Source organism: Sus scrofa, chromosome 13, assembly GCF_054392235.1.
Source record: "Sus scrofa isolate SSC_HxYL_T2T_F1_AM1 chromosome 13, Sscrofa_HxYL_maternal_Yorkshire_Landrace_v2.0, whole genome shotgun sequence".
NCBI lineage: Eukaryota > Metazoa > Chordata > Mammalia > Artiodactyla > Suidae > Sus > Sus scrofa.
In genome coordinates, this window is record NC_139395.1 from 55,435,217 (window position 1) to 55,461,076 (window position 25,860).

A 25,860-nucleotide genomic window follows, 5' to 3' on the forward strand; every position below is an offset into this window, starting at 1 on the left:
GACTAATGCATGTGTATACAAATCTACTCATATATGCCTCAAATCTAATATTTAAAAGAATAACTATATTAGCTGCCTATATTTGTCTAATGTTTTATTGGTTGCAAAGATTGAAATTTTAACCTACATTATAACATATGAAAGAATCCACAAGGAGAGATAGTCAATGTAAAACAATCTAAAAAGGGCCCAATTTAAAAAGACATAAATGAAACTTAAAAAATTATGACTTAAGTTCAGTTTTAGTAAAGTCTACAGGCAGGAACATATATAGAATTTGGGCCATTTTGAAAAATCAATAATTTAAGCTTATCCAGCCTTTGAAAGTGGAAGTAGGAAGTCTGTTATTTTTGTGGTACTGTCTATGTAATCCAGCAAATCTCTGTTAGGGCTCTAGAGCAATTCTTTTGCAGAAAACTTGATTTCCATAATCCTTGTAGAACAGACTTTTATAGTTAAATGAATTGGTTCATAATCCTTTGAAATTTACAGCCTGCAGAGAGAGATTCCATTGCTGTGAATAATATACAGATATAAGATAGTATTGAATTAGTGCCATACCGCTGGGTGTCTCTGTCCTTTCTCTGCTGGTGCTTTTTAACCGTAATCTTCTCCTGTTATTATTCTTATCTGCTGATGGTTCTTGAGGGGGATGTGGATGTATAATATGCAGATTGGCTGGTACATTTTCATATCAAAGAACAGAAAGCCAGAAGAGAAAGTACTATATGGTTTGAAATAACTCAGTAAATATAACTATAATGAGAATTTTCATACATTAGTTTGACAAAATGTAAATTTGTATCAAAACCACAACTTATTCCTTTATAGAAAATAGGTGTTTATTCCTATTCCAATGTTAGAATTGTATCAGGCTTTTAAAATTACTAATACATTTTATTCATGCAATCTAACTATATAGAGAGCTACAAGTAATTTGATTAATATTCATCATGTAACATGCTATGTTAAAAAATACAGAAAATGAAATTGACAGTCAGTACAGAAAAATTATTTCTTCATTTGAAAAGGTGTAGCCAAAAAATACAACACAATACAATACAATAAAATAAAAGGGTATAGCCAAGAATGATTCAACAAGAGCTTAGTGGGTAGTTTCCATAAGAATCCTGGAGAACTGAGATCAAATTTGAATTCTTAAGTGTAATTTAATTCAACAACATTATTATTATTCATAGCAGCATTTGATATTTACTGAATACTTAAATTTATGGTACAATATGATATGCTTGACTGATTGCTCCCATTGAATCCTCATACTGACCTCTGAGGCAGCTGTTACTTCTTACTACTATTAGTGCTAGTAGTAACTGTATCCCCACTTACAGATGAGGAAACTGAGGCTCACAGGGTTTAAAAACTTAATCAAGGTCTCACTGATAGTGGTAGAGTTGGGACTGAATATCTATGTCATTCATTTCCTTATCTCAGTTTTATACTCCATGGCAGACAGTCTTTAACAGTGATCATTAATTTCTTTTGTGTTTTTTTTTTTTTTTTTTTGGCTATGCCTGTGGCATATGGAAGTTCCTGGGCCAGGGGTTGAACACATCCCACAGCAGCAACCCAAGCCGCTGCAGTGACAACACTGCATCCTTAACCCACTGTGCCACAAGGTGATCATTAATTTCTGCATCACATAAAATGAACCCAAATGCCTCCTCTTTTCAGTACTCACAAAAGTCAGACCAGTAAAGTGGACAAACTGACAGCGAGTGATAAACTTGGGGTTCTGGTTCCAGTTCTTTAAAATTATTATAAATTGCTAATCACTTTACCTCTGTTAGTCTTGAACTCTCAGTCTACAAAATGGGACAAAAGTCTTTTGTTTATCAATAGGGTTGTTTTTGTATCAATGAATAAAAACAAAAAGCACTTTACAAATGGAAGAGATTAATCTAAGAAAACTTAAAATGTATATGGAGTTTCCAAAGCATAGCAATAATAGGATCCTCATTATTTTCTTACTAGCTGTTGGGAAGTTAAAACACAGGGTACCATAGCAATTTAAAATAACAGAATAAATAGGATGATAGGTCCTGGAAGAAAATATATGCATAAGAATTCTAAAAATATTTCAATATCCACCATTTTTTCATTTTTAAATGGTAATTATCTGGACTTAAGATCTAGTCAATAATATAGCTTCAGATTTATCTTAATATTTCTCCCTGTTTTCATTAGCTATCAATCTTAATGCATGATTCTTACCATGAATAGGTACAGCTTGCTTTATTTGGCGAATATTTTCTTTATCTCCTTGCTCCTCAGACTCAGATAACAGCAAGGTTGACATTTCTGTATTGTTAACACACTTCTCTACTGTAGACTGCTGGCATGATTGGTTATTTCTGGACCCAATGGATCTTACTGTCTATAAGGAAAAGGAATTAATCTGTACATTTCAAAATATAGGCGCTTCATTTACTTCCTGTGGAATCTACATAGAAAAAAATAATAGTTGGACAAATAAAGAGTGAGGTTAAAAACAAAAACTAAAGGAAATGAGATTAAAAAGTTGGTAGAGAGGGAAATTATGGCAGAAAATTAGAAATAAATGGAAGGATTAAATATAATGTGAGATAAAATCGAAGATAAGCAAGTCTCCTAGACACATAAATTAAAATGTGCTTATTTGCCACATGCCATCTTTAGTAGGTAGGAGTTGAAATAAAAACCACTGCATATGTCAGAAATTCAGGAGAAATTAAAAATAAAAATATAACATTTGAGAATCTGTTCATTGTAAGGTGTCTGGTGATGATCCAACTCCTTTCTGAAGGAGACCACAAAATGTGCTCACATATATTTGCCTTTAAGTTTTGTGAATATATTTAATGGAAAGAATACTCAAAAATGTTAATTGTGTTGACATGATGAAAAGAAAACTGTTTTCAGGTCTTTAAAAATCCAGAATTTCTGTTCCAAATTTATTCAAGCCTTCTGCTTTTGGCACGTAATCTCCCTCCCTCTTTTCACCCCTCTGCATTGGGGAAAAAAACCCTTCCTTTTCCATGCCATCCACACTTAGCTTAAATAAGCTCTTCAAACCTTGCTCTTACCTCACTGGATATCCTCATGTTAGTTCTTCTGCCAGAGAGTGGAGGTGGCCCAAGAACTTTGGATCCAAAGGCAATATGACAAACATCTTGATTTTTACTGTTCCGTGTGCGACGTGTTCCTCTGCTAATGAACTGATCTGTTTTGTTAAAGGAAGGTAACAAGAGTCCATTAATGGCCATAATGACAAACACCATGTTGCAATATTTCTCAAAGTACAGTCTAGGTGTCATATGATCTGAATTTTCCCCTGCTTCAACATTCTCTCCCTGCCACACAGATACTGGGACCTAACAGCAGGCCTATAAGCATCCAGAATTTAGAATCTTGGGTGGCAGGGGCAGCAAAAATTTATAATCTGTTCTCCAAAGTGGTTCTTAGGCTAACAATCACTGGAGAACCACTATCACATTTTTTTTTTTTTCCTCATAAAAAAAGAGGAAAAAAAAAGTAAAGCTACTGAAAAATATATTGCATTTTTTCTTTAAGGAAATAATTTAAATAAAACTACTTAACTCTATTGAACAAATATTTGGTTGAGCACTCTCAGGCATTTCTGAGGGGTTGTCAGTGACAAAAAAGTGGGTAAGACGGAATCTGGAGGGAGGCGACAGTACAAGTAAATAGGAAGTTACAATATAAGGTAGACCAGTGTGAATGAAGATTCTTGAATGACCTTGAATTACTGATAAAATTTCAAGAATAAGAGATGTAGGGTGCTCAAGCCAGAAGAAAGTGCCTGGAAGAGTGAATGGGTAGGGTATTCTTGGGGTAGTCAAGAGCCTGTTCTAAATTTGGTAGACAACAGGGAATCACTGAAGGTTTTGGGGAGAAAGAGAACAAACTGGTATCATTTCTAGAATAAGGAAGGCGTGCTCACCAAATCTTCCTGCCTTTTCCTTCTGGGCACACAACTAAATTACAGTGCTGAGCCTTCTCTGCAGTCACATGGGTCATGTAACTGAGTTCTGGTTAATGGGAACATGAGAATCAGAATGTGTGAAGTGTAAACCATTTACTGGCCCCTAAAACCTCCTGTATAATTCCCATGCTCTCTCTCATCTTTCGACAAGATGCAAAAAGATCCAGTGGAGGACCTCCATCTAGGAGTCACCAGATGAAAGAAGCCTGAATGTCTGAATCACCATAGGATCTGATGCCCAAGGAACTCCTGATTGGACAGGACTGTGGGGTTCTGTGTGAGTACAGGCAGCCTTCTCTGACTAAAAGAGCAGGTGAGATAGATGGCCCTTAACTCAAGACACTGCCCACAGCCTAGAAAGCCTTCTGCCATGCTCCACTTGTAAAACAGGACCAACCTGAATATTATAATCTGGGCGCTGAATAAGTCTACATTTGTCCTACTGTCCCAGACATGTATGAGCCACTGGCCACTTCTCGTCTGATCTACTCTGAAAAAATTCCTATGGTTAGCTGCTAGAGAGCTTTAATTTTATAAGGGGCAGATTAAAAACCATTCCTATATAATAGCTATGAGAAAGGGCACAAAAGTTTGTGGAAACATACCATGTTTAGGAAGCCCCAGATATTTAGATATTTGAGTGGAAGTAATGTGTGTGGGTATACAGGTATTCTTGAAGGGGTGGTCTGTTTCTATGTGTGTAATAGATAAAGCTAAAGAGATGGACAAGGGCTACACTGTCAAATTGATCTGAAAAAATTTTCACTGGACAGAGGATCGAGGGTGGCTGGCAAACTTCTGGGGAGAGATATACTATTCCAGTTTTCTTCAAATTCCTGAAGCCCCCATTAGGTAGTTATTCCATTTGTCCAAAGGGAAGAATCAGAATCAGTGAACAAAATTTACTTCAAAAGGCTTTTGGTCCAACATATGGTACATCTTTCTTTAATTAAAGCATGTCTGGTTGCTGCAATGGTGAACCTTCTATCATTTTGAAGGTGTTCAAGCAGAGTCTGGAAAGCTCTTCTGGATATGATAAGGCATATCTGCATATTAGATGACTCTCAAATTTCTATTTCTAGACTAGTTCTCTCTTCTGAGAGCCACTCATCATGTCCAATGGCCTTCTAGACCAGCTCCTCAATGTCTTGAAAACACCTCAAACCAAAAACCTGATCTAATGAATGGTACAATAAACCACTCAGCTTGAGAAGTCAAAATCAGGTGTCATCCCTGATACTGCCCTCCATTCTTTCCATACTAAATCCAGATCCACTTGTCTCCACCTCCCCCACCAGCAATTCAGTCCAAGCGGCCACCATCCCTCTCCTGGATGATCATAAAGTTTCTCAAGTGGTCAACTATGTCCACTATGGCTCTCTGTCCCACCCTCTCTCCAAAATGTGGAGTGGTCTTATATAAACATTAAGCCTGACTGAATCGTCCCTTTCTTCACTTAAAACTTTTCAATATCTTCCCTGCTGCTCTTAGGATTAAGAAGAAAGCCCTGAACACTGCCTGCAAAAAAATACTTTAATATTCTGGCTTCAGTTCAACTCTAGTCCCCCAACCCCATTTCTGCTCTCTCAACTGACTTGGCCCACTTAGTTCTTCCTGTCAGAGCATTTGTCATGCTGTTCCTCTTCCTTCCCCTCTCAGCCTTATATGTTTCCGCTCATATGTCACTTCCTTCCTGGACTGCTCTGACCAGGGTAAATGCCCCCAGCTTAGGTACTCCCATAAGCTTTCCCGTATAGAACTTGTCACAAGTGTACTTTTACATGTGGTTATGGGATTCTCTGATAATGTATACGTCAGTGACAGAAACTCAGGGGTCTGCTTTGTCACCCCTGAATTGCTAGCACTTAGCCTGGTGCCTGACACAGAGTAGTAATAGACCCCTCCCAAGAAAACTGAACGAATCATTAAATATAAAGAGTGAGAAGGGAAGATGGATTCAATAACTAAATAGTTCTAACTATTACTGGAATTCATTTTTAAGAAAAATTATCACAAATTTTATATGTGAATTGATGAGGGAGACTGGACTGGACTGGACAATTCCAGGATGTGGGGGATGAGAGAGAAGGGTCAACAGTGACCAAGATGTTGATATTTACAAGAACCATGTGGCTTTCAACAGCAGCAGTGCTATGGCACCACAATCAGATGCCTACTCAGCTTACATATGACATTTCCTAGTGTTAGCAAATAGACTTGGCTATGAGTGTATGTGCATCTTTTTCAGTTATTTATAAATATCCATTTGGAGCCAACGAAACACTGTCAGTCTCTCTGGATCAATAACAGAAAAAAAAAGACACTCAAATTCTGGGCCAATAGGAAAAATCTATTACAGACTCATCATTTGTGCCTTTTGTGATCAAATAGAACAAATCCTAGACTACTGGTTTTGTTCTCGAGTGCGGATTTTCCCAGAAAGAAGCAGCCACTGAGGGTCCTGAAGGGATGTGCAGGACATGGCATAGGCCTATGTGGGAATTTTTAGTACCAGAATTGATGCCTTTTTCTTCTTTTTTAAACTTCCAATCACAGAAATCATTTGGCTATGGGCATATCTCTATGTTTAAACATTGCACAGGGGCAGTTTCCTTGATTTTTTTCCCCCATAGTCCTTATCTCTATATAGGTACCCCACCAAACAAATGAAGTTTCTTTTGAGTAGAAGGACCATTTATTTGGTACTGCATGTACAGTCATGTGCTGAGCTGAGCACAGCCCATGGTAGACAATGTGTGCATCTCACCAAAATTGTGGATAGTATCTAAATTAAAAGCAAAACTTTTTTGGGGATGGAGTATTTTAAAGATCATAGTGACATAGTTCCAGCTATAATTTCAACAAAATGAACAAATTAAATAGCTCATAGCTATTTAAAAATTAAAAATTCCTAAACATCTTGAATTTCTTAGAAGAATCTCTTACTTAGGAGTGGATTGCCAGTGCTTATTAAAGATACAACTAAACCTGATATGATATAATCCTTTAAATCACAGAAAGATGTTTTCTTAATTTTATAAGGATCTACTATAGGATTTCTTTAAAGAACAATTTACCACTATGTATTTAAATTGAAATCCATTTTCTAAATTTTACAAATTTTAGTATAACATTTTTCCTCAAAGCAAAGTGTACAGTACTCCACTATTTAGTACACTTTCTCTTTAATTAGCAGGGCATTTAAAACTTGTTAGTACAATTAACACATAAACACTCTTCTTTTTTGGCTGCACCTGCAGCATGTGGAAGTTCCTGGGCCAGGGGTTGAACTTGCGCTACAGCAGCGACCAAGCTACTGCAGAGACAACACTGGATCCTTAATTTGCTATGCTACAAGAGAACTCCAATACATACACATTCTTAAAGCCAGTTTCACTTTAGTAATTCTGTTTATAATCATATTAATGATCTAATTATCTCTAAACGTGTATTATGCTTTGTATCTACTATAATTGGATCCTAATTAAAACCTACAAGGAAAAGTAATTTGGACCTTTGGTTTTTAAAATAAAAAGTAGAAGGGACAAAGTTTCTATAATGAGAAAAATCTTAATGAAAGAAAACTACAATCAGAAATGCATGCCTTTTGAATTCTAAAAGGAGTTCTTTTAAGAGCTGATATCAATATGCATAAAATAAAGTTAAAAATCAAGATTAGATTAAAGTCATGCTCTGGGCATTTCATTTTCTTGAGTTTGCAGAAAATGAACTTGGTGTAGGTCAGAGATGTTACCATTAATTATTTTGCTATTTTACTGAGGGGTACACGCCTTTGTAGTTAAGATTATAAAACCTGAGGGTCTACTCTCTAATTGTCTTTTAGAAAAATAAACATTCATTTTTGTCTCAAGATAACAATGTTCTAATTATTATAGTCATTTAAGTTTGCAAGGTTTTCAAAGTTTAACCAGAAAAATCTGCTGAATTTTCAACCCTAATCACTGAGAGGACATATTCAAGACTTAGATCTATTATCTGACAGTCAGAATTTAAATTAATTCAGAATTAAACCTGCTACCAGAATCCAGATTTTGAATCAAATTAATTTTTATTTTATTATATGCTCATTGTTATAAAGCATGTCAAAAGTGTAAAAACAACATAAAAAGGCTGATCTGGTAGAGCAATATTATTTTAGACAAGTTACTTAAACTTTCTAAGCCTCACCTTCTTCATAAGACTGAGGTAATAACAGTAATTAGGGCGTTTTTGTTAGATTATATGAAACAATGCGTGTAACCTGATAAATACTGTGCTTAAGAGGGAGTAAATGCTCAGTAAATGTGCTATTAATATCTTCCATCTTGAATAGCATTTAACAATTTATGAAGTCCATTCACAATCATTTATTCCTTCATTCATCCATTCATTCAAAGGGTCAGTAGTTAAGTGGATCATATTGCACCAAAAATTTAAGTGTTCAGTAAATATCAAATGCTTCTATGAGGAACACAAATTTGAGACCTCTCCAGACCATCACAAGCAGATCAGGTCAGCTATAAAGCTGCATATATAATATCTTCTTGTATGGACATTTAATTCTTTATTATGCACAAGTAATATGCGTTCAAGTTTTTGTTATGATAAGCAATGCTATGACAGACATCTAAAGGAGAAATGCAAAGTTTGGAATGAGTCAATCCTGCGAAAGTAGCACAACTGTTCAACTGGTTAAACATATTTTTCATATTCAGTATCATGTTTTATATATCATAGTTTTTCAATATTTGGAATATCACAGAAAAATGAAAATTTACTCTATTAATGATTTGCGACATACTTGCTTTAACATATTTCACAGATACTGATCAATATCCATACTAAACTCCTTTTACATAAAACAAACTTTAATGAAATGTGACCAGTTATGCCTCAGTTTTACTAAAGATGGGAAATGGGGTTATAAAATTGAAATGTAAGAGATAGTTGAGTTTTTTTGTATTATTTATTATCAGATATTGAAACTAGAAATTATGGCATTTCTTTAACCAACAATCCTAAGACAAGGCTTACCAAAAGTCTGAGTTTAGAAGAGAAGAAATTAGAGTGTTTTGTTTTTTCCTGAAGTGAGAATTTAACTCCTTTTTCTTTTAGGTTCTACTCTACAATAGATTTTGTTGCTTGATTTGAAGTTTGTTTTTACAATGTACAAAGAAGAAATTCTAATAAAGATCTCACCAATGCCAACTACAGCTATATGACTATTATGGTTTTGATAGCTCCTTTAATTTATCTGTTTGTAATTCTGCTGGGAAAATAGGGATGTCAGTCTCTTCTTATTTAAAAAAGAATAAAAATTGGTAAGGCTGCTGCTGTGGAAAGGTGTGTACCTGGTAACACTGCCTCTTAATTTTTAAGGCAATTATTAGTTTTGATTTGTGCTTAGTGGACCACTGCATCTTGTCATTAGTAGCTGAATGCTCAGTTTCAATAACCAGATCTGATTCTCTGGTTCAATTAAAGTGGGGTCCCATTAATGAAAATAAGATCACCAGTTCCCACAGCCCTCTGCAGACTAACAGTCATTAGCTAATGCGCAGGAAAAGGAGACAAAGAGAACAGTGCAAATGTGTGGTAACACTGACTTTTTGGAAACACAGTTATTTTATTAATGTCATTAAATGCTTCTGATTAGGTTACATGACATTCCACAAAATGCCCTCTAAAACAGAAGTTTCAAGGCTTCCTTTTGGGAAAAAAAAAAAAAGGCTTCTTTTGAGTTTGAGTGAACACACTAGAAAGCATCCATAGGAAGCAGCTACTTCTTTCTTAGTGGTGTCACTGGAATCTCTAGATTTGTGCTTTTATAATAAAATATCACAATTTGCATGAGTATTGCAAGTCAATTACAAGAGCACACAGTCACTTTTCATACAATTCAAATCTCATTGCAGGGAAACCATATTTGAGAAAGACACAAAAACAAATAGCTCAAATGAAGAAATAGCTCTTGATTAAAAAGTCTGTCCTTGAAAAAGATTAAGATGGCATAACAGAAGGACTGGAGCTCAACTTCTCTCATATAAACAATGAAATTACAACCAAATGCTGAGCAATCTTCAACCAAACTGACTGGAAGCTTTCAAAAAGACATCCTACTCCAGACGACAAAGAGGAGGCCACATCAAGAGGTAGGAGGGGCGATTACACAATATAAGCAACTCCATACCTCCCAGGTGGACAGCCCTACAGACTGGAAAGTAACTGTATCAAAGAGACTCACCTACAGGAGTGAATTCTGAGCCCTACATCAAACCCCCATGGGGATCTGGCACTGAGAGAAAGAGCCCCTGGAGCATCTGGCATTGAAGGCCAGTGGGGCTTGTGCACAGGAACTCCACAGGACTGGGGGAAATGGAGACCCCATTCTTAAAAGGTGCACACAGACTTTCACATGCACTGGGTCCCAGGGCAAAGCAGAGTCTCCATAGAAATCTGGGTCAGACCTGACTGCAGTTCTTGGAGAACATCCTGGGAAAACAGGGATGAATGTGGCTTGTTGTGGGGGAAGGACATTGGAAGCAAAGCTCTTGGGAATATTCAGCAGCCTGTGCCTTTCTCTGGAGGGGGCTATTTTGGGAAAACCCAGCCCCACCCATCAGTCAGCCCTGAGAAGCTCCAGGGCAAACAACAATCTAGGTGGGATCACAGCCCCACACTCAGTAAACAGGCTGCCTAAAGGCCCCCCCCTCCCCCCGCCCAGGCACACAGCTGCCTCTAATCTTACCCAGAGACAAAGCCCCACCCACCAGAGGGATAGGATTCAGCTCCACCTCCCAGTGGGCAGGCATCAGTCCCTCTCCTCAGGAAGCCTACAGCAGGCCCCTGTACCAACTTCAGCCACGAGGGGGGCAGATGCCAGCAGTAAGATACCTATTATCTGTAAAAAGGTCACCACACCAAAAATCTGTAAGAATGAAAAGACAGAGAACTATAAATCAGATAAGGGAGAAAGTAAAAACCCTAAAAAATCAGCTAAGTGATCAGGAGATTCAACCTCCTTAGACTGTTGATGCTGAAGATGATGCAAAACATTGGAAATAAACTGGAGGCAAAGATGGATAATTTAAAGGAAACACTGAGCAAAGAGATACAAGATATAAAACTTGAGCAAGAAGAGATGCAAAATACAATAACTGAAATAAAACATTCATTAGCAGCAGCCAACAGCAGAATACAGGAGGCAGAATGAGTAAGAGAAGTGGAGGACAGATTAGTGGAAATCATGGATGCAGAACAGAAAAGAGACAAAAGATTGAAAACAAATGAAGAGAGTCTCAGAGAACTCTGGGACGACGTTAAACACACCAACATCCGTATTATAGGGGTGCCAGAAGGAGAAGAGAGAGAACAGGACAGAAAAAATACTCCAAGAGATAATAGCCGAAAACTTCCCTAACATGGGAAAGGAATCACTCACTCAAATCCAGGAAGCACAATGAGTACCATATAAAATAAACCCAAGGAGGGACACCCCAAGACACATATTAAGCAAACTGACCAAAATTAAAGACAAAGAGAAAATCTTGAAAGCTGCTAGAAAAAAGAAACAAACAACATACAAAGGAACCCCGATAAGGTTATCGGCAGATTTCTCAGCAGAAACTCTGCAGGCCAGAAGCAAGTGGCATGATATACTTAACATGATGAAAAGAAAAAAAACTCCAACCAAGATTACTTCACCCAGCAAGGCTTTCATTCAGATTTGAAGGAGAAATCAAAAGTTTCACAGATAAGCAAAAGCTGAGAGAATTCAGCAACACTAAACCAGCTTTACAACAAATACTAGAGGAACTTCTCTAGGCAGAAAAGAAAAGTCTGCAACCAGAAACAAAAATACCACAATTGATAAGGCTCACCAGTAAAGGTATATATACAGTAAAGATAAGAAATCATTCATGCACAATTATGCCACCAAAATCAGAAATTGTGAGAAGAGGAGGGTACAAATGCAGGACACTGGAGATGCACTTGCAATTAAGAGACCAACAACTTAAAATAATCTTGTATGTATATAGACTCCTCTACCAAAACTTCAGAAAAACTGCAATCCAAAAATATACAATTGATACACAAATAAATAAGAAAAATCAACTCAAATACAACAGTAATGATAGTCATCAAACCACAAGAGAAGAAGGGAAGAAAAAAGAGCAACAAAACCAAATCCAAAGCAATTAATAAAATGGTAATAAGAACATACATAGCAATAATTACCTTAAATGTTAATGGACTAAACGCCCCAGAGAAAAGACATAGACTGGCTGAATGGATACAAAAACAAGACCCATATATATGCTGTCTTCAAGAGACCCACTTCACTTCTAGGGTCACATACAAATTGAAAGTGAGAGGATGGAAGAAAACATTCCATGCAAATGGGGATCAAAAGAAAGCTGGAGTACCAATACTCATATCAGACAAAATAGACCTTAAAATGAGGAATATTTTAGGAGTTCCCATCGTGACACAGTGGTTAACGAATCAGACTAGGAACCATGAGGTTGCAGGTTTGATCCCTGGCTTTCCTCAGTGGGTTAAGGATCCGGCGTTGCCATGAGCTGTGGTGTAGGTCACAGATGCGGCTCAGATCCTGTGTTGCTGTGGCTCTGTTGTGGGCCACTGGCTACAGCTCTGATCAGACGCCTAGCCTGGGAACTTCCAAGTGCTGCTGGAGCAGCCCTAGAAACGGCCAAAAAAAAAAAAAAAAAAAAAGACAAAAATGAGGAATATTTTAAGAGACAAGGAAGGACATTATATAATGATCAAAGGATCAATACAAGAAGATACAGCAATTTTAAATATCTACGCACCCAACCTAGGTTCACCACAATATATAAGGCAACAGCTAACAAGCGTAAAAGGACAAATCGACAATAACACAATAATAGTGGGGGACACTTATAGCAATGGACAGATTATCCAGACAGAAAATAAATAAGGAAACACAGGCCCTGAATGAAGCATTAGACCAGATCAACTTAATAGGACATTCCATCCAAAAGCAGACATAGGAGTTCCCGTCATTGCTCAGTGGTTAACGAATCCAACTAGGAACCAGGCAGTTGCGGGTTCGATCTCTGGCCTTGCTCAGTGGGGTAAGGATCTGGTGTTGCCGTGAGCTGTGGTGTATGTCGCAGACGTGGATTGGATCCTGTGTTGCTGTGGCTGTGGTGTAGGCCTGTGGCTACAGCTCCAATTTGATCCATAGCCTGGGAACCTCCATGTGCTGTGGGGAGCAGCACAAGAAATGGCAAAAAAAAAAAAGAACCCAAACAAACAAACAAGAAAAAAAACAAAACAAAAAAAAACGAAAGCAGACATAGAAACAACCTAAATGTCCATCGACAGAGGAGTGGAGAAAGAAGATGTGGTATATATACATAATGGAATATTACTCAGCCATTAAAAGGAATGAAATGACAGCATATTTAGCAAGACGGATGGACCTAGAAATTATCATGCTAAATCAAGTCAGTCAGACAATGAGACAGCAACATCAAAAGCTATCACTTACATGTGGAATCTGAAAAAAGGACACAATGAACTTCTTTGCAGAACATATACTGATTCACAGACTTTGAAAAACTTACGGTTTCCAAAGGAGACAGTTTGGGGGGTGGAGGGATACGCTGGGGGTGTGGGATGGAAATGTTATAAAACTGGATTGTGATGGTCATTGTACAACTATAAATGTAATAAATTCATTGAGTAATAAAAGAAATGTCATGTAAAATAAATAAATAAATAAAAAGAACACTTAAAAATATAAAAAGTGTCCTTGGGCATCAGCCATTAGTTATAACTTTAAAATAAAATACCTTACACAGAGAACAATAATTGTTATTATAATCACTTAAAGTTCAAAGCCCACAAATGTCAAAATTAGCAACTGAAAAGTATTTGTAGGAGAACTACAAAACTCAATGTAAGTTTATGTACTCTTAGATGCCATACATGAACACTGAGATTTACTTCAGAGGACAATCATAAACCCTATGGTTATAAATGAATATGAATATAACTGAGATTTATAGGGCAGAATAAATATGCTATTAGATAGTGATTAGAATTATGATATGAATTGATATATATGGCTCAAGTTGACTATCCTTATGTACTGAAAGCCCATTTATGGAATTTGCAAAATATATACTAATATACTCTTCCATAAGTTGGGATCAAACATAGCCTATAAGAAAGTGTATTTAATTATAAGGTTGAATTAATGATGCAATTAATATTTATTCATATTTCTCTTTACTCTCTGGTGTTACAAGTGTCCTTGAACTTTAAATTAGAAAGAAAGACACTTAAAATATCTGGATATAGACTTGCATTTTGATTTAAAGACACAATTCTTAAACCTTTATGCCAAAGAGAAGAAAAAAACAACTTCAAGGAATTATCTGACAGGCTCCACAGCTTAGTCATTTATGACTAAACTATCACAGCCTATTAGAAATAGATACAATGTTTGGTTATTGAAAATACTTTTACTCATTTTATTCTGTGGAGAATCTTCAATTAAGACAGAATTATGACCTGAGGTGTTTACAATGGCTATCCAGGGAGTGAGAATTTTTTCATTCTTTTACATATTTTCCAAAGGTTCTGTAGTGAACACAGATTGTACATATTCTCTTTCTCTCCCCTTCTATCTACAGACAATATATATAATAAATATGCAATTTCTCAGTATCTGTGTCCTCATTACTATCATAAATTCTTGTCTAAACTTGGCAACTATAGAAGCAGGTGATAGGGACATAAGAGTATAAAAGTTTCCTTATGTTTTCTATTTTTCTCCAAGTTTGGAAATTTTATAATAAGGAGTTTAAAAATGTAGTGCTTATTTACAAAAAATTCTCTGGTTTACACCGAAAAATTTGGAAAATGGTCCCAATTCTCTAGTTTACAATTTAAGACAGGTAATGCTGATGAGGATTTACATGTAGAATACAATACTCCAAGAATAAATGGATACTGGATAAACACAGAGAGTAAAAGTGAATCTATTTTTGGTTCTCATTCATCTCATCATGGTTATCTTTCTCCTGTTTCTACTTTGACCACTCTCTCTTCCCCATCTATTATCTAAGAACCAACAAATCCTGCCAGTTTCTCCCCTGAGCTTTCTCTCAGGGTCAACACTTTTCATTTTCACATCTACTTGTCATTTTATGCCTAGATTGCTTCAAAGATATTTTAGCTATAATCCTTAATCTCTGGTCTCACTTGACTAAAAATTTATTTTGAATCCTGAAGTCAAGTTCAACCTCCTCAAAAGAAGTTATCATTCCTCTATTTTAGAAATATGAGGCACACCTTTCTCATGGTCTTTTAACACAGCCATCCTTCATATTAAGGCCATTCCTCTTATTAGTCCCTCAGGAAACTCAGCCTTGCATTTGCTCCTCTTTGTCTTTGCTCAGTCTTCTGCACCATCTACATGTCCATCTAATCTTTCATTTATTTATTATATACAAGTATTTACTGAATACTTCCAAGAACCACTTGACTTCACCTTCCTCTGAATTACTTCAGTGTTTATGGGTGTCATTGGAACCACAGGACCTTTGTGGTGATAAGTAATCCAGTTACTCATTCAGAGTTCTCAACCCTGGATGCATGGCTGGAGAAGTAAAAAAAAAAAAATCCATCCTAGGACAATTAAATCAGAATTTCTGGGGGTGAAGCATAGACATAAGGGAAAAAATTTTTTTTTTCTTTTTCCTTTTTTTTTTTTTTTCCTTTTTCTTTTCAGGGCCGCACTTGCAGCATACGAAAATTCCCAGACTAGGGGTTGAATCGGAGCTACAGCCACTGACCTACACACAGCCACAGTAATAACATGGGATCTGAGCCACATGTGTGTACCTACACCACAGCTTACAGCAATGCTGGATCCCTGACCCACTGAGTGAGGCCAGGGATCGAGCCTGCATCCCCATGAATACTAGTTGGATTCATTTCTGCTGGGCTACAACGGGAATGCCAAAAGAAAATTTTTTAAATATCATTTATTTTTCAAATGTCACAAGTGATTCTAACATACAGGATGTGGAGAACCACTCAACTTAATAACAGGTTTCTTGATTCATAAATACTATTCATTTATCTGATCAATAGCTATGGGTATATTACAGAGGTATAAAACTGGCAGCCCTAGCATGTTGGGTTTGGCCCACAGAGTGTTTTCAAAAAATTTTAGAATTTAGACAGTATTTTAAAATGGGGAGACTTCTCATAAGCATTGGGATATAGAGATCCTCTTGAAAAAAATGGGAGATCTGGTGTTATTAGGCCTGAGTTCTTACAAGACGACACGACTGGAACGGAACTGCAGTTGCCCATTCTAGACCCAGAATGAGAATGAGAATCTAGTTTGCTGCAGTCCTCACCACTCCCTACAGCTCTCTCACAGAGGCTGAATGCTAACTGCCACTTACTGTACCATTTGCATAGTTGTTAATACTACTGTTTCAATAGTAGAGAATAATTTCTATGAAGCATGATCTCATTCCTGCTCCCTAATGGTCTACCTCCACTCCTAATAGGGTTCACTGTTGAAGCAGAACATGTTTCTACAGGTCAAATATCCAGGCATTCAGTCTACTTTATTCATTTATGTTATCTGACTGACCTCTGTGGTAATGTGAGTTTGCAGCTTGGCCTAATTAACATATGGCAAGCACTGTGTTAGATGCTAGGGATATAGAAAAATGAGATATAGTGTCCTTTTTGGAGGAAATCACATTTTACTGGGAAATGCAGACATTAATTAAAAAGCCCTGAAAAAAATAAAAAAAGGAAAAATGTAATAGAAAGACAAGAACAGGAGTTTCCGTCGTGGCGCAGTGGTTAACGAATCCGACTAGGAACCATGAGGTTACGGGTTTGATCCCTGCCCTTGCTCAGTGGGTTAACGATCCGGCGTTGCCGTGAGCTGTGGTGTAGGTTGCAGACGCGGCTCGGATCCCGCGTTGCTGTGCCTCTGGTGTAGGCCGGTGGCTACAGCTCCGATTAGACCCCTAGCCTGGGAACCTCCATATGCCGTGGGAGCGGCCCAAAGAAATAGCAAAACAAACAAACAAACAAACAAAAAAACCAGAAAGATAAAGTGGGAGTATTTCCTGGCAGAAAGGCAAAGAACCCATTTTGGGTCAACAAAACAGCAATCCCCAAATACGAGCATATGAAAGCCCAGAGAGTGGTCAGAAATTAACACATGGGGGATAAGAGAAAGGTTCTGGAGATGAAACTGTGGAGTATTTTGGAAGAGGAGAGGTTGGCTTTGTGTGAGTTCCCAAGGGTTTTTCCATTTTTTCTTCTAAGATAGTGGGAAAGGCATTAAAAGTGTTCAATTAGAGTGACAAGATCAAATTTCTATTTCTATTATCAGAAAGAGAAATCGGACAGCAATGTGGAGATTTACTGGGAGGGTGAGTTGAGTGACAGGGGGCACCCAAGCAATCAAAGTAGCAATAGGATTAGATGTGAGAGATGTTTGGGAGGTATAACTGGCAGGGTTTGGAAGGATATACGAAAAGGAGAAGAATAACCAAGGCTGTTGTAACATCATGTGAAAATCCAGGAGATATTTTAGTTGCTAAAATGGATATTTAAAATAATTATTTATCACTGACATAAGTTGATGTTAAAGTGACATAATACTGAAACATAAGCTATAATTATCACAATCACAAGGTTCTTCCAGCACCCCCCCAACCCTGCTCCGCTTTGGTTTTACAAATAAATATGCTTATAATCTAGGTACTTGAGTGCATACCTGATTCTGCTGAATTTAGCAGATGACCTCCAAATTTTATTTCAGTTTGGCGGAGTTTAGTCATGTTAAGCAGCTGTGTGACTTGTGGAACATCTGTTGTTAGTTGGCAGCTTCGTGGAATAATGTCTGTAGGTTCATCTGTTGTAAAGGGAACATCATATCCAGCTGGAAATAAAGACATACATTCATGCCCAAAATGTGAGCCATTTCTGTCAAATGGATCTATCTTATAAATGCAACCAATTAAAGTAAAACATTTTAGAGTATGACTTTGCATGAGTTACTCAACCTTACAGCCTTGGTTTTCTCATCTGTAAATTGAGCATGATAACTTTACTATTTACTTTCTAGGACCATAGAAAGGATTAAGTGAGATAATGTATTTAACATATGGAACACATTCAGAGACTTCTGTAATAAATAAAACCACTGATTGAAAATATTTTATATATATTTTTAATACTGGAGTGAACTTGAAAGAACTAGCTAGATATGTTCCAGTGAAGATGTCTGTGAGTACACTGGCTCATTTATACAAGATCACTAACTACAATGACATTATTGAATAAGCACCTAGAGGCACTGTATGATTCAATTTTTTAATTCTGAAATAATTTTAGACTTACAGAAAAGTTACATAGTATAGATATACCTTTTACCAAGCTTTCCCTAATGTTAACATCTTACCTTTAAATATTTTTAAATAAAAAAATAGTTGTAATTAAAATAGTATTTTTATTATTATAATTTGTATTTCTAATGAGATTTGACATTTTTTAAATATTTTATATGGATATTTAAATTATCATTATAGTAAATTTTCTGTTTTCATTCTTAACCCATTTTACTATTAGAGAATTTTAAAAAGCTATTTTATGACCTATTTTGTGGCAAATATATTAGGCCTTGTCATGTGTAGCAAATAGGAATTAAGTTACTATTAGCACTACAAAAAACAATTTTACTATGTGCATCAAAAGCCTTAAAAACATCCACATTTTACTCAGTAATTTCACTTTATGAATCTCTTCTAAAGTAAAAAGTCAGAAGCTCAAATAAAGATCTACATAAGTGTTAATGTTTTCTGAAAAAATAAACAACTTGAATTTCCAGAAGAGTCACAAGAAACTGTATCTATGAAGAAGGCTTAATGATATAGAGAAGTCTCAAAATAAGAAGTTAAATGAAAGTAATATATCCAAAACTCTATCTCAATTGTAGAAAATCAATAAATGAAATGTACGAATGACAAAAGGATTAGAAGGAAATATACCAATACGTAAAATAATTTTTTGTGGTTAGCGTAAATATAGTTTTTAATTTCTTTATAATTATTTATGTTTAATTTTTATTAGGAAAAAATTTCTCTTTTTAGAATCTAGTAGAAAATAATTGGAGTGTGTATATGTGAATGTGAGCGGTAAGAAAAATTCAAAAAAATCCTTAAGTAAGTAAAAACTCTAACTATGTTTATAAAGCAAATGATGTTAGGTTTTAGAGCATCGAAGCCATTGCAGTTCTCTAATTAGATCTTAATGTCCTAATTGTGAAAAGGAAAATGAATCATTTAACTAAAAACTTAAATACTCATCAGCAATGTAATGGTTTCTAATGTCCTAATGCTCCAGTCATTACAAATGCCATTGGGTTTACAAATCTTAGTTTTTAGGTGTTCGTTGTCTGTTCATTTCTTACTTGTCATCGACATTTAAAAAATCAATGAAAAGTAACTGAGTAAATGGATTCTCAAAATAGAAAACATTTGGAAAATAAGTTAACTAAATAAATCTAGATACATATGTGACATGTCATTCCAGACTTACCTAAGGTAGAAAAAGATAATTTCCATACCAATGCTAATATTGAAAAACTAAGATTTTATTTTAATAGAGGAAGAAAATTCTGTAGGCTAATAAGAACCTGAAATAAAATGCTGTACTCTGAACCCTATAAGAAGAAATCATGGAACTTTAGCTTATAGGGTTTGTGTGGATGGTACAGGATGTCATACAAATTTGGAGTGTATCCAAAAGAAAAGCTGAGTTTCCAACTAACAAGGTATATACAGCATATTCTAGCAAAACTCCATTAGCTTTTATGGAAGACAGAACAAGGCAGAGACTACAACAAAGTTCCAATCTGAATCTTGCAGGAATGTGGCTGTCATGAGAATCAGATTTCACATTAAAAGGCTCTAATCCCCTCTGCATCATTTTTCCTTTCTCTATATTCACTCTCTCTTTGCTCTCACAACTGTCTCTCTACCCCTTGGATTATTAACAGAGGAAAACTATGGGCAATATAAAACCTGCAATAAAAGGAGAAATCCAAGAAAAAAACTACTGGTTTATTATTTTAAAACTGAGCCTAATCATTAAACAACTACTGACTGTCAAACTTTTTGATACTTTGTAGAAAAAGTCTCATGTTTGAGAAAGAAGAAAGGGGCTTTAGTCTCATTTTAATGAACCAAAACTATAAAGGAGCTTTAAACCTAGTAGTTGGATGTTCTGATGGACCTAAATAGAAGTTAACTCATCTCCCCATCATTCATCTCCTCACTAACTGCTCCCCTTCTCCATGTCCAATAACCAGGTTATTATTTTATTTTTATATCATTTACAGCTTAATTTAAAAATAAGGATTAATTCTGAAAATAGCAGAGATCCCATGTAAAAATTAAATAGTGCTAAACTGTGAGTATTTGAGGGCATGGTCTGTCTGCCTTCATTCATTTACTTCTTTATTTATTGAGCCTCTACTGTGTGCCAGGCACTCATCCAGGGGTGGGGGGAAATCCAGTGGTAAGCCAGAGTGACTCTCTGCTGGCCTTACTGAAGATTATACCTAGCAGAAAATATGAAACAAGTTATATCATAAATAACTATTTAATTATAATGGTGTTAAGTGTTCTGAAAGAAAAGTTCAAGGTGTTAAGAAAAATGTGGGAATCCAACATTACAGGGTGTTAGGGAAAGCCTTTTCTGATCAAGAGACATATAAGCTGAGTCATAAAGGATAAGTAGAAAGTGGCCTGGTGAAACGGGGTGGGAATATTCAGGTAGAGGAAACAGCTTTTAAGACTCTGAAGGCAGAAAGACTTTGGTGTATCTAGGAACTGAAAGACCGTTTTGCTAGGGCGTTGCTATAATGGGAAAATCCTAATGATATATCTAGTATAACACCTGGTTCAGAGGGGCTGCCTAATAAATGGTCATGCACCAAAGGCCCTTAATAAGGGCCAACCTTGATTAAAGGCAGCTGCCCAGTCTTCCATTTTTCTTCTTTGGTGGTTTTGTTCATCTATATCCTGAAAAGTACTCTATGTACATTTTACTTGGATATCACATTTTTCTCCCCAGATGGCGAGAAAATAACAAATCAAGCTGGCAATCAGATACTAAGGGACTAGGGCCTTTCTGCATTGTCCTTTCAAACAAGTCCTATCTTTGGGAAGGGACCATGTATGGAAACATGCAGACTGTTTGATTAACATCTGAAAAATGATACAGTAGAATTTAAACTGCTTTTGCTAATACATCTGAAAGAATACAGTTGGCTGGAATGGTTAGTGCAGAATGGCAAAATGGTACAAGAAGGAGAAGGCTATGAGAAAGCTGACAGATTTGCTCATGTAGCATCCAAACACAACCAGATGGTGGGGGGGGGGGGTTGATGTCTTTGGTCCCTGTATGAGTTAGCATTATTATTACAACACTGGAGCAACTTTGTAACCCTGTTCTCCTTTCTTTGGCCAAAGAGCCATCATAAAATGAACCACTCTGTAGGTGTTTAAAACCCTTGATGAGGACCTTAACTAGCTTTGAAAATTAATTCATTAATTTAAATTCTATATATAAGCACTTTATACATTAAAAAATCATCCCTATTTTATTGGGGGGAAATGCCTCATGAAATAGTGAAATTTATGGATCTGTTTCTACTTAAGGCTTCTCATAATTCACTGTAGTTTAAATATGTACTAATTTTTCATTAACTAATACTTCATTAATGGACTCACCTATATTCATCTTATTTGCAGTGCCTAGCACAGAGCCTTATTTATATCAAATCTCACCTCTCTGAAACACCAGTGAGAGCCAAGCAGAAAACACAAAAGTTTCTAAATGCCAAAATATTTCCTTTTGATGGGCTGCTATAATAATACTGTGGACTGAGTAGCTTATAAAAAACAAATTTATTTCTCATAGTTCTAGGGGCTGAGAACCCCTAGATCAAGGCACTGGCAAACATGAGGTCTGATGAGGGTCTTATTCCTGGTTCATAGATGGCTGTCTTCTTGCTACAACCTCACATGATGGAATGGGAGAGGGAGCGTTCTGGGGTTTCTTTTAGGGCACTTAAATGAATAAGGGCTCTGCCCTCATAATGTGATCACTTCTCAAAGGTTCCACCTCCAAATACCATCATATTAGGAATTAAGTTTCTTTTTTAAAAAAAATTTTAGTTTTACTTTATATTTTTGTCATTTTAGGGCTGCACCCATGTCACATGGAGGTTCCCAGGCTAAGGGTAGAATTGGAGCTGTAGCTGCTGATTTACACCACAGCCACAGCGACACAGGATCTGAGCTGCGTCTCTGACCTACACCACAGCTCACGGCAATGCCAGATCCTCATGCTGCTGAGTGAGGCCAGGGATCGAACCTGTATCCTCATGGATGCTAGTCAGATTCGGTTCCACTGAGACACGATGGGAACTCCTAGGGATTAGGTTTCAACATAAAAATTTTAGGGGAACACATTTAATCATTAACAATACTGGTACAAAGTTGGTTCATTTTTTTGTTTATTCATTTATTCACTTAGCATAAAACTACTGGATTTTCTCTAGGCCTGGCATGGATTCAAATCCCTGCTTTCTAGAATTTATTCCTTAATTATCAAAGATTTTAAGCAGTGTATCATAGTGGTTAAAAACATAGGTTCTAGAGCAAAGCATACTGGGTTCACATTCTGGCTCTACCACTTATTGTCTGTGTGACCTTGGCACTGTAATTTACCCCATTGTGCCCTCATCTCCTTATCTATGAAACACTGATATACAAAGAGTGCTTTCAAAAAAATTTAGCACTTTCCTTATAGGATTATCATGATGATTAAATGAGTTAATATATATAAGAAGCTAAGAATAGTACCTGGTACAAAGCAAATGTTACCTAAGTGTTTATTATTAATAATAGACTAATACTTGTGTAAATTATTTCATTACAATGATGACAAAACCAACATCTTAGTATGTTTTGTTTTATTTTGTTCTTAGTAATAAGATGTTTTGATATTTATGGAGATTACAACAAAAACTTGGCTAACCTGAATAAACATGCATTGGAGCTTTTTAAAAAAATTATGGAGGAGAAATTCATTTCAACATAAATTTAAGCATTTTGAAGTAAAGGATTACTGGCATTTAGTACATTCACAAGGTAGTAACCCATTAAACAGTATCTCTGGTCTCCCATCCCTGGCAGCCACAAATCTACATACTGTCTCTATGGAATAATCTATTCTGGGTGTTTCATATAAATGGAATCCTACAATATGTGACCTGTGAAAAGTAATTACTGAATTTTGTTTATTCATTCATCACTAACGAACATGTGGGCTATTTCCACATTGTGGCTATTGTGGATAATGCTGTTATAAACATGCATGTTCATATATCCATTTTCCGTTTTGGGAGTTTATACTTAGGAGTGCAATTACAGGGTCATATGGTAATTCTATGTTTAACTTTTTAAGGAACTGCCAAAATGTTTTCCACAGTAGGAGAGCAATTTTGCATTCCTATTAGCAATGTAAGAAGGTTCCAATTTCTCTCCATATTTGCTAACACTTATTTTTCCATTAAAAATTATAGCCAATCTAGTGACTATAAAGTGGTATCTTATTGCAGTTTTAATTTGCATTTCCCTAAAGACTAATGATGCTTAGCATCTTGTTTGCTGACTGACATTTGTATTATCTTCTTTGGAGATATACTTTAGTCTTTTTTTTTTTTTTTTTTTTTTGTCTTTTTTTGCCATTTCTTGGGCTGTTCCCGCAGCATATGGAGGTTCCCAGGCTAGGGGTCTAATCGGAGCCATAGCCATCAGCCTACACCAGAGCCACAGCAAGGCGGGATCCAAGCTGTGTCTGCATCTACACCATAGCTCACGGCAATGCCGGATCCTTAACACACTGAGCAAGGTCAGGGATCGAACTGAAACCTCCTGGTTCCTAGTTGGATTCGTTAACCACTGAACCACGAAGGGAACTCCTTAGTCTCTTGATGATTTAAAAAAATTGGGTTATTTACTGTTTTGTTGTTGCATTATAAAAGTCCTTTATATACTCCAGATAGTAGAATACATAAGGAGATATATATATATATATATACTCTCTTCATTGAAGAACCAGATGTATATCCTATCAGATATATGATTTATAAATATTTTCTCCCATTCTGTGTTGGCTATCTTTTCACTTTTTTGATAATATCATTTCATACACAAAGTTTTTAATTTTGATAAAGTCTAATTTATCTATGTGAAAAATTTTGTTTCTATGCTTTTGGTATCATATCTAAGAATCCACTGCCAAATCCAAGATCATGAGAATTTATCTCTATTTTTTCCTGAGTTCAATGATTTTACCTCTTTGTTTCATTGATCCATTTTGAGTGAATTTTTGTATATTGTGTAAGGTTCCACTTCACTCTTTTGTTCATGGATATGTAACTGCTCCAGAACCATTTATTGAAGAAACTATTCTCTGCCCACTAAATGCTCTTGGTATTCTTGTCAAAAATCAAACGCTTTAGTTCTGGACTCAACCCTGTTCCATTGGTTTCTATTCCTGTCCTAACAGCCAAGCCTTTTGATTTTTGTAACTTTGAGCTAAGTTCTGAAGTTGAGAAGTGTGAAATCTTCAACTTTTGTTCTTCTGTTTCAAGAATTTTTATTTTTATTTATTATTATTACTATTATTATTATTTTTGTCTTTTTGCTATTTCTTGGGCCGCTCTTGCGGCATATGGAGGTTCCCAGGCTAGGGGTCCAATCGGAGCTGTAGCCACCGGCCTACGCCAGACCCACAGCAACGAGGGATCCGAGCCGCATCTGCGACCTACACCACAGCTCATGGCAACGCCGGACCCTTAACCCACTGAGCAAGGGCAGGGACCGCACCCACAACCTCATGGTTCCTAGTCAGATTTGTTAACCACTGCGCCACGACGGGAACTCCAAGAATTTTTAGATATTTAAGGTCCTTTTGCATTTCCAAATAAATCTGAAAACTGGCTTTTCCATTTCTGCAAAAAAGGCTACTGAAATTTTGAGAGACTGAATTTAATCTCTTGATTCTCTGAAAATCTTGGAAGTATCATTTATTCCAATCAATGAGTGAGGAATGTCTTTCCATTTATTTAGGTTTTCTTTAATTTAACTATGTTTTAGGAGTTCCCATCTTGGCACAGTGGAAACGAATTTGACCAGGAACCACGAGGTTGCAGATTTGGTCCCTGATCTCGCTTGGTGGGTTAAGGATCCAGCATTGCCATGAGCTGTGGTGTAGGTTGCAGACACGGCTCGGATATGGCACTGCTGTGGCTGTAGGCTGGAGGCTACAGCTCCGATGAAACCCCTAGCCTAGGAACCTCCATATGCCGCTGGTGCAGCCCTAAAAAGACAAAAGACAACCAAACCAAACCAAACCAATGTTTTATAGTTTTCAGTGTACAAGTCTTTACGTCTTTGATTGAATTGATTCCTAGCTATTTAACTATTTGGGTGATACTGTAAATGAAATTGCTATTCTTAAGACAAGGATGCCCACTCTCACCACTTTTATTCAACATAGTATTGAAGGGCCTAGCCACAGCAATCAGACAAACCAAAGAAATAAAAGAGAAGAGGTAAAATTGTCACTCTATGAGGATGACAATGCTATATATAGAAAACCCTAAGGACTCTACACAAAAAGTATTCAAACTGATCAACAAATTCAGCAAAGTAGCAGGATATAAGATTAACATTCAGAAA

The 25,860-nt window shown here is 36.4% G+C and overlaps 1 protein-coding gene across 50 annotated transcripts in view; it reads right to left on the minus strand.

The window, feature by feature from the left end:
• The window catches only part of CFAP20DC (CFAP20 domain containing), a 282,882-nt gene that overhangs the window by 112,639 nt on the left and 144,383 nt on the right, over nucleotides 1–25,860 (minus strand). For 48 of the 50 annotated variants that reach the window (XR_014823405.1, XR_014823403.1, XR_014823404.1 and 45 more), the window contains 4 exons: nucleotides 17,817–17,981; nucleotides 3,084–3,220; nucleotides 2,233–2,395; nucleotides 562–678 (listed from right to left, as the gene is read on the minus strand). Coding sequence is in view for 45 of the 50 variants with exons in the window: in XM_084988731.1 (XP_084844857.1) it covers nucleotides 562–678; nucleotides 2,233–2,395; nucleotides 3,084–3,220; nucleotides 17,817–17,981 (582 nt within the window). In the remaining 5 variants the exon portion in view is untranslated. The remainder of the gene's footprint in view (nucleotides 1–561; nucleotides 679–2,232; nucleotides 2,396–3,083; nucleotides 3,221–17,816; nucleotides 17,982–25,860) is intronic. The other 2 variants (XM_084988735.1, XM_021069113.2) reach the window with 1 other exon arrangement.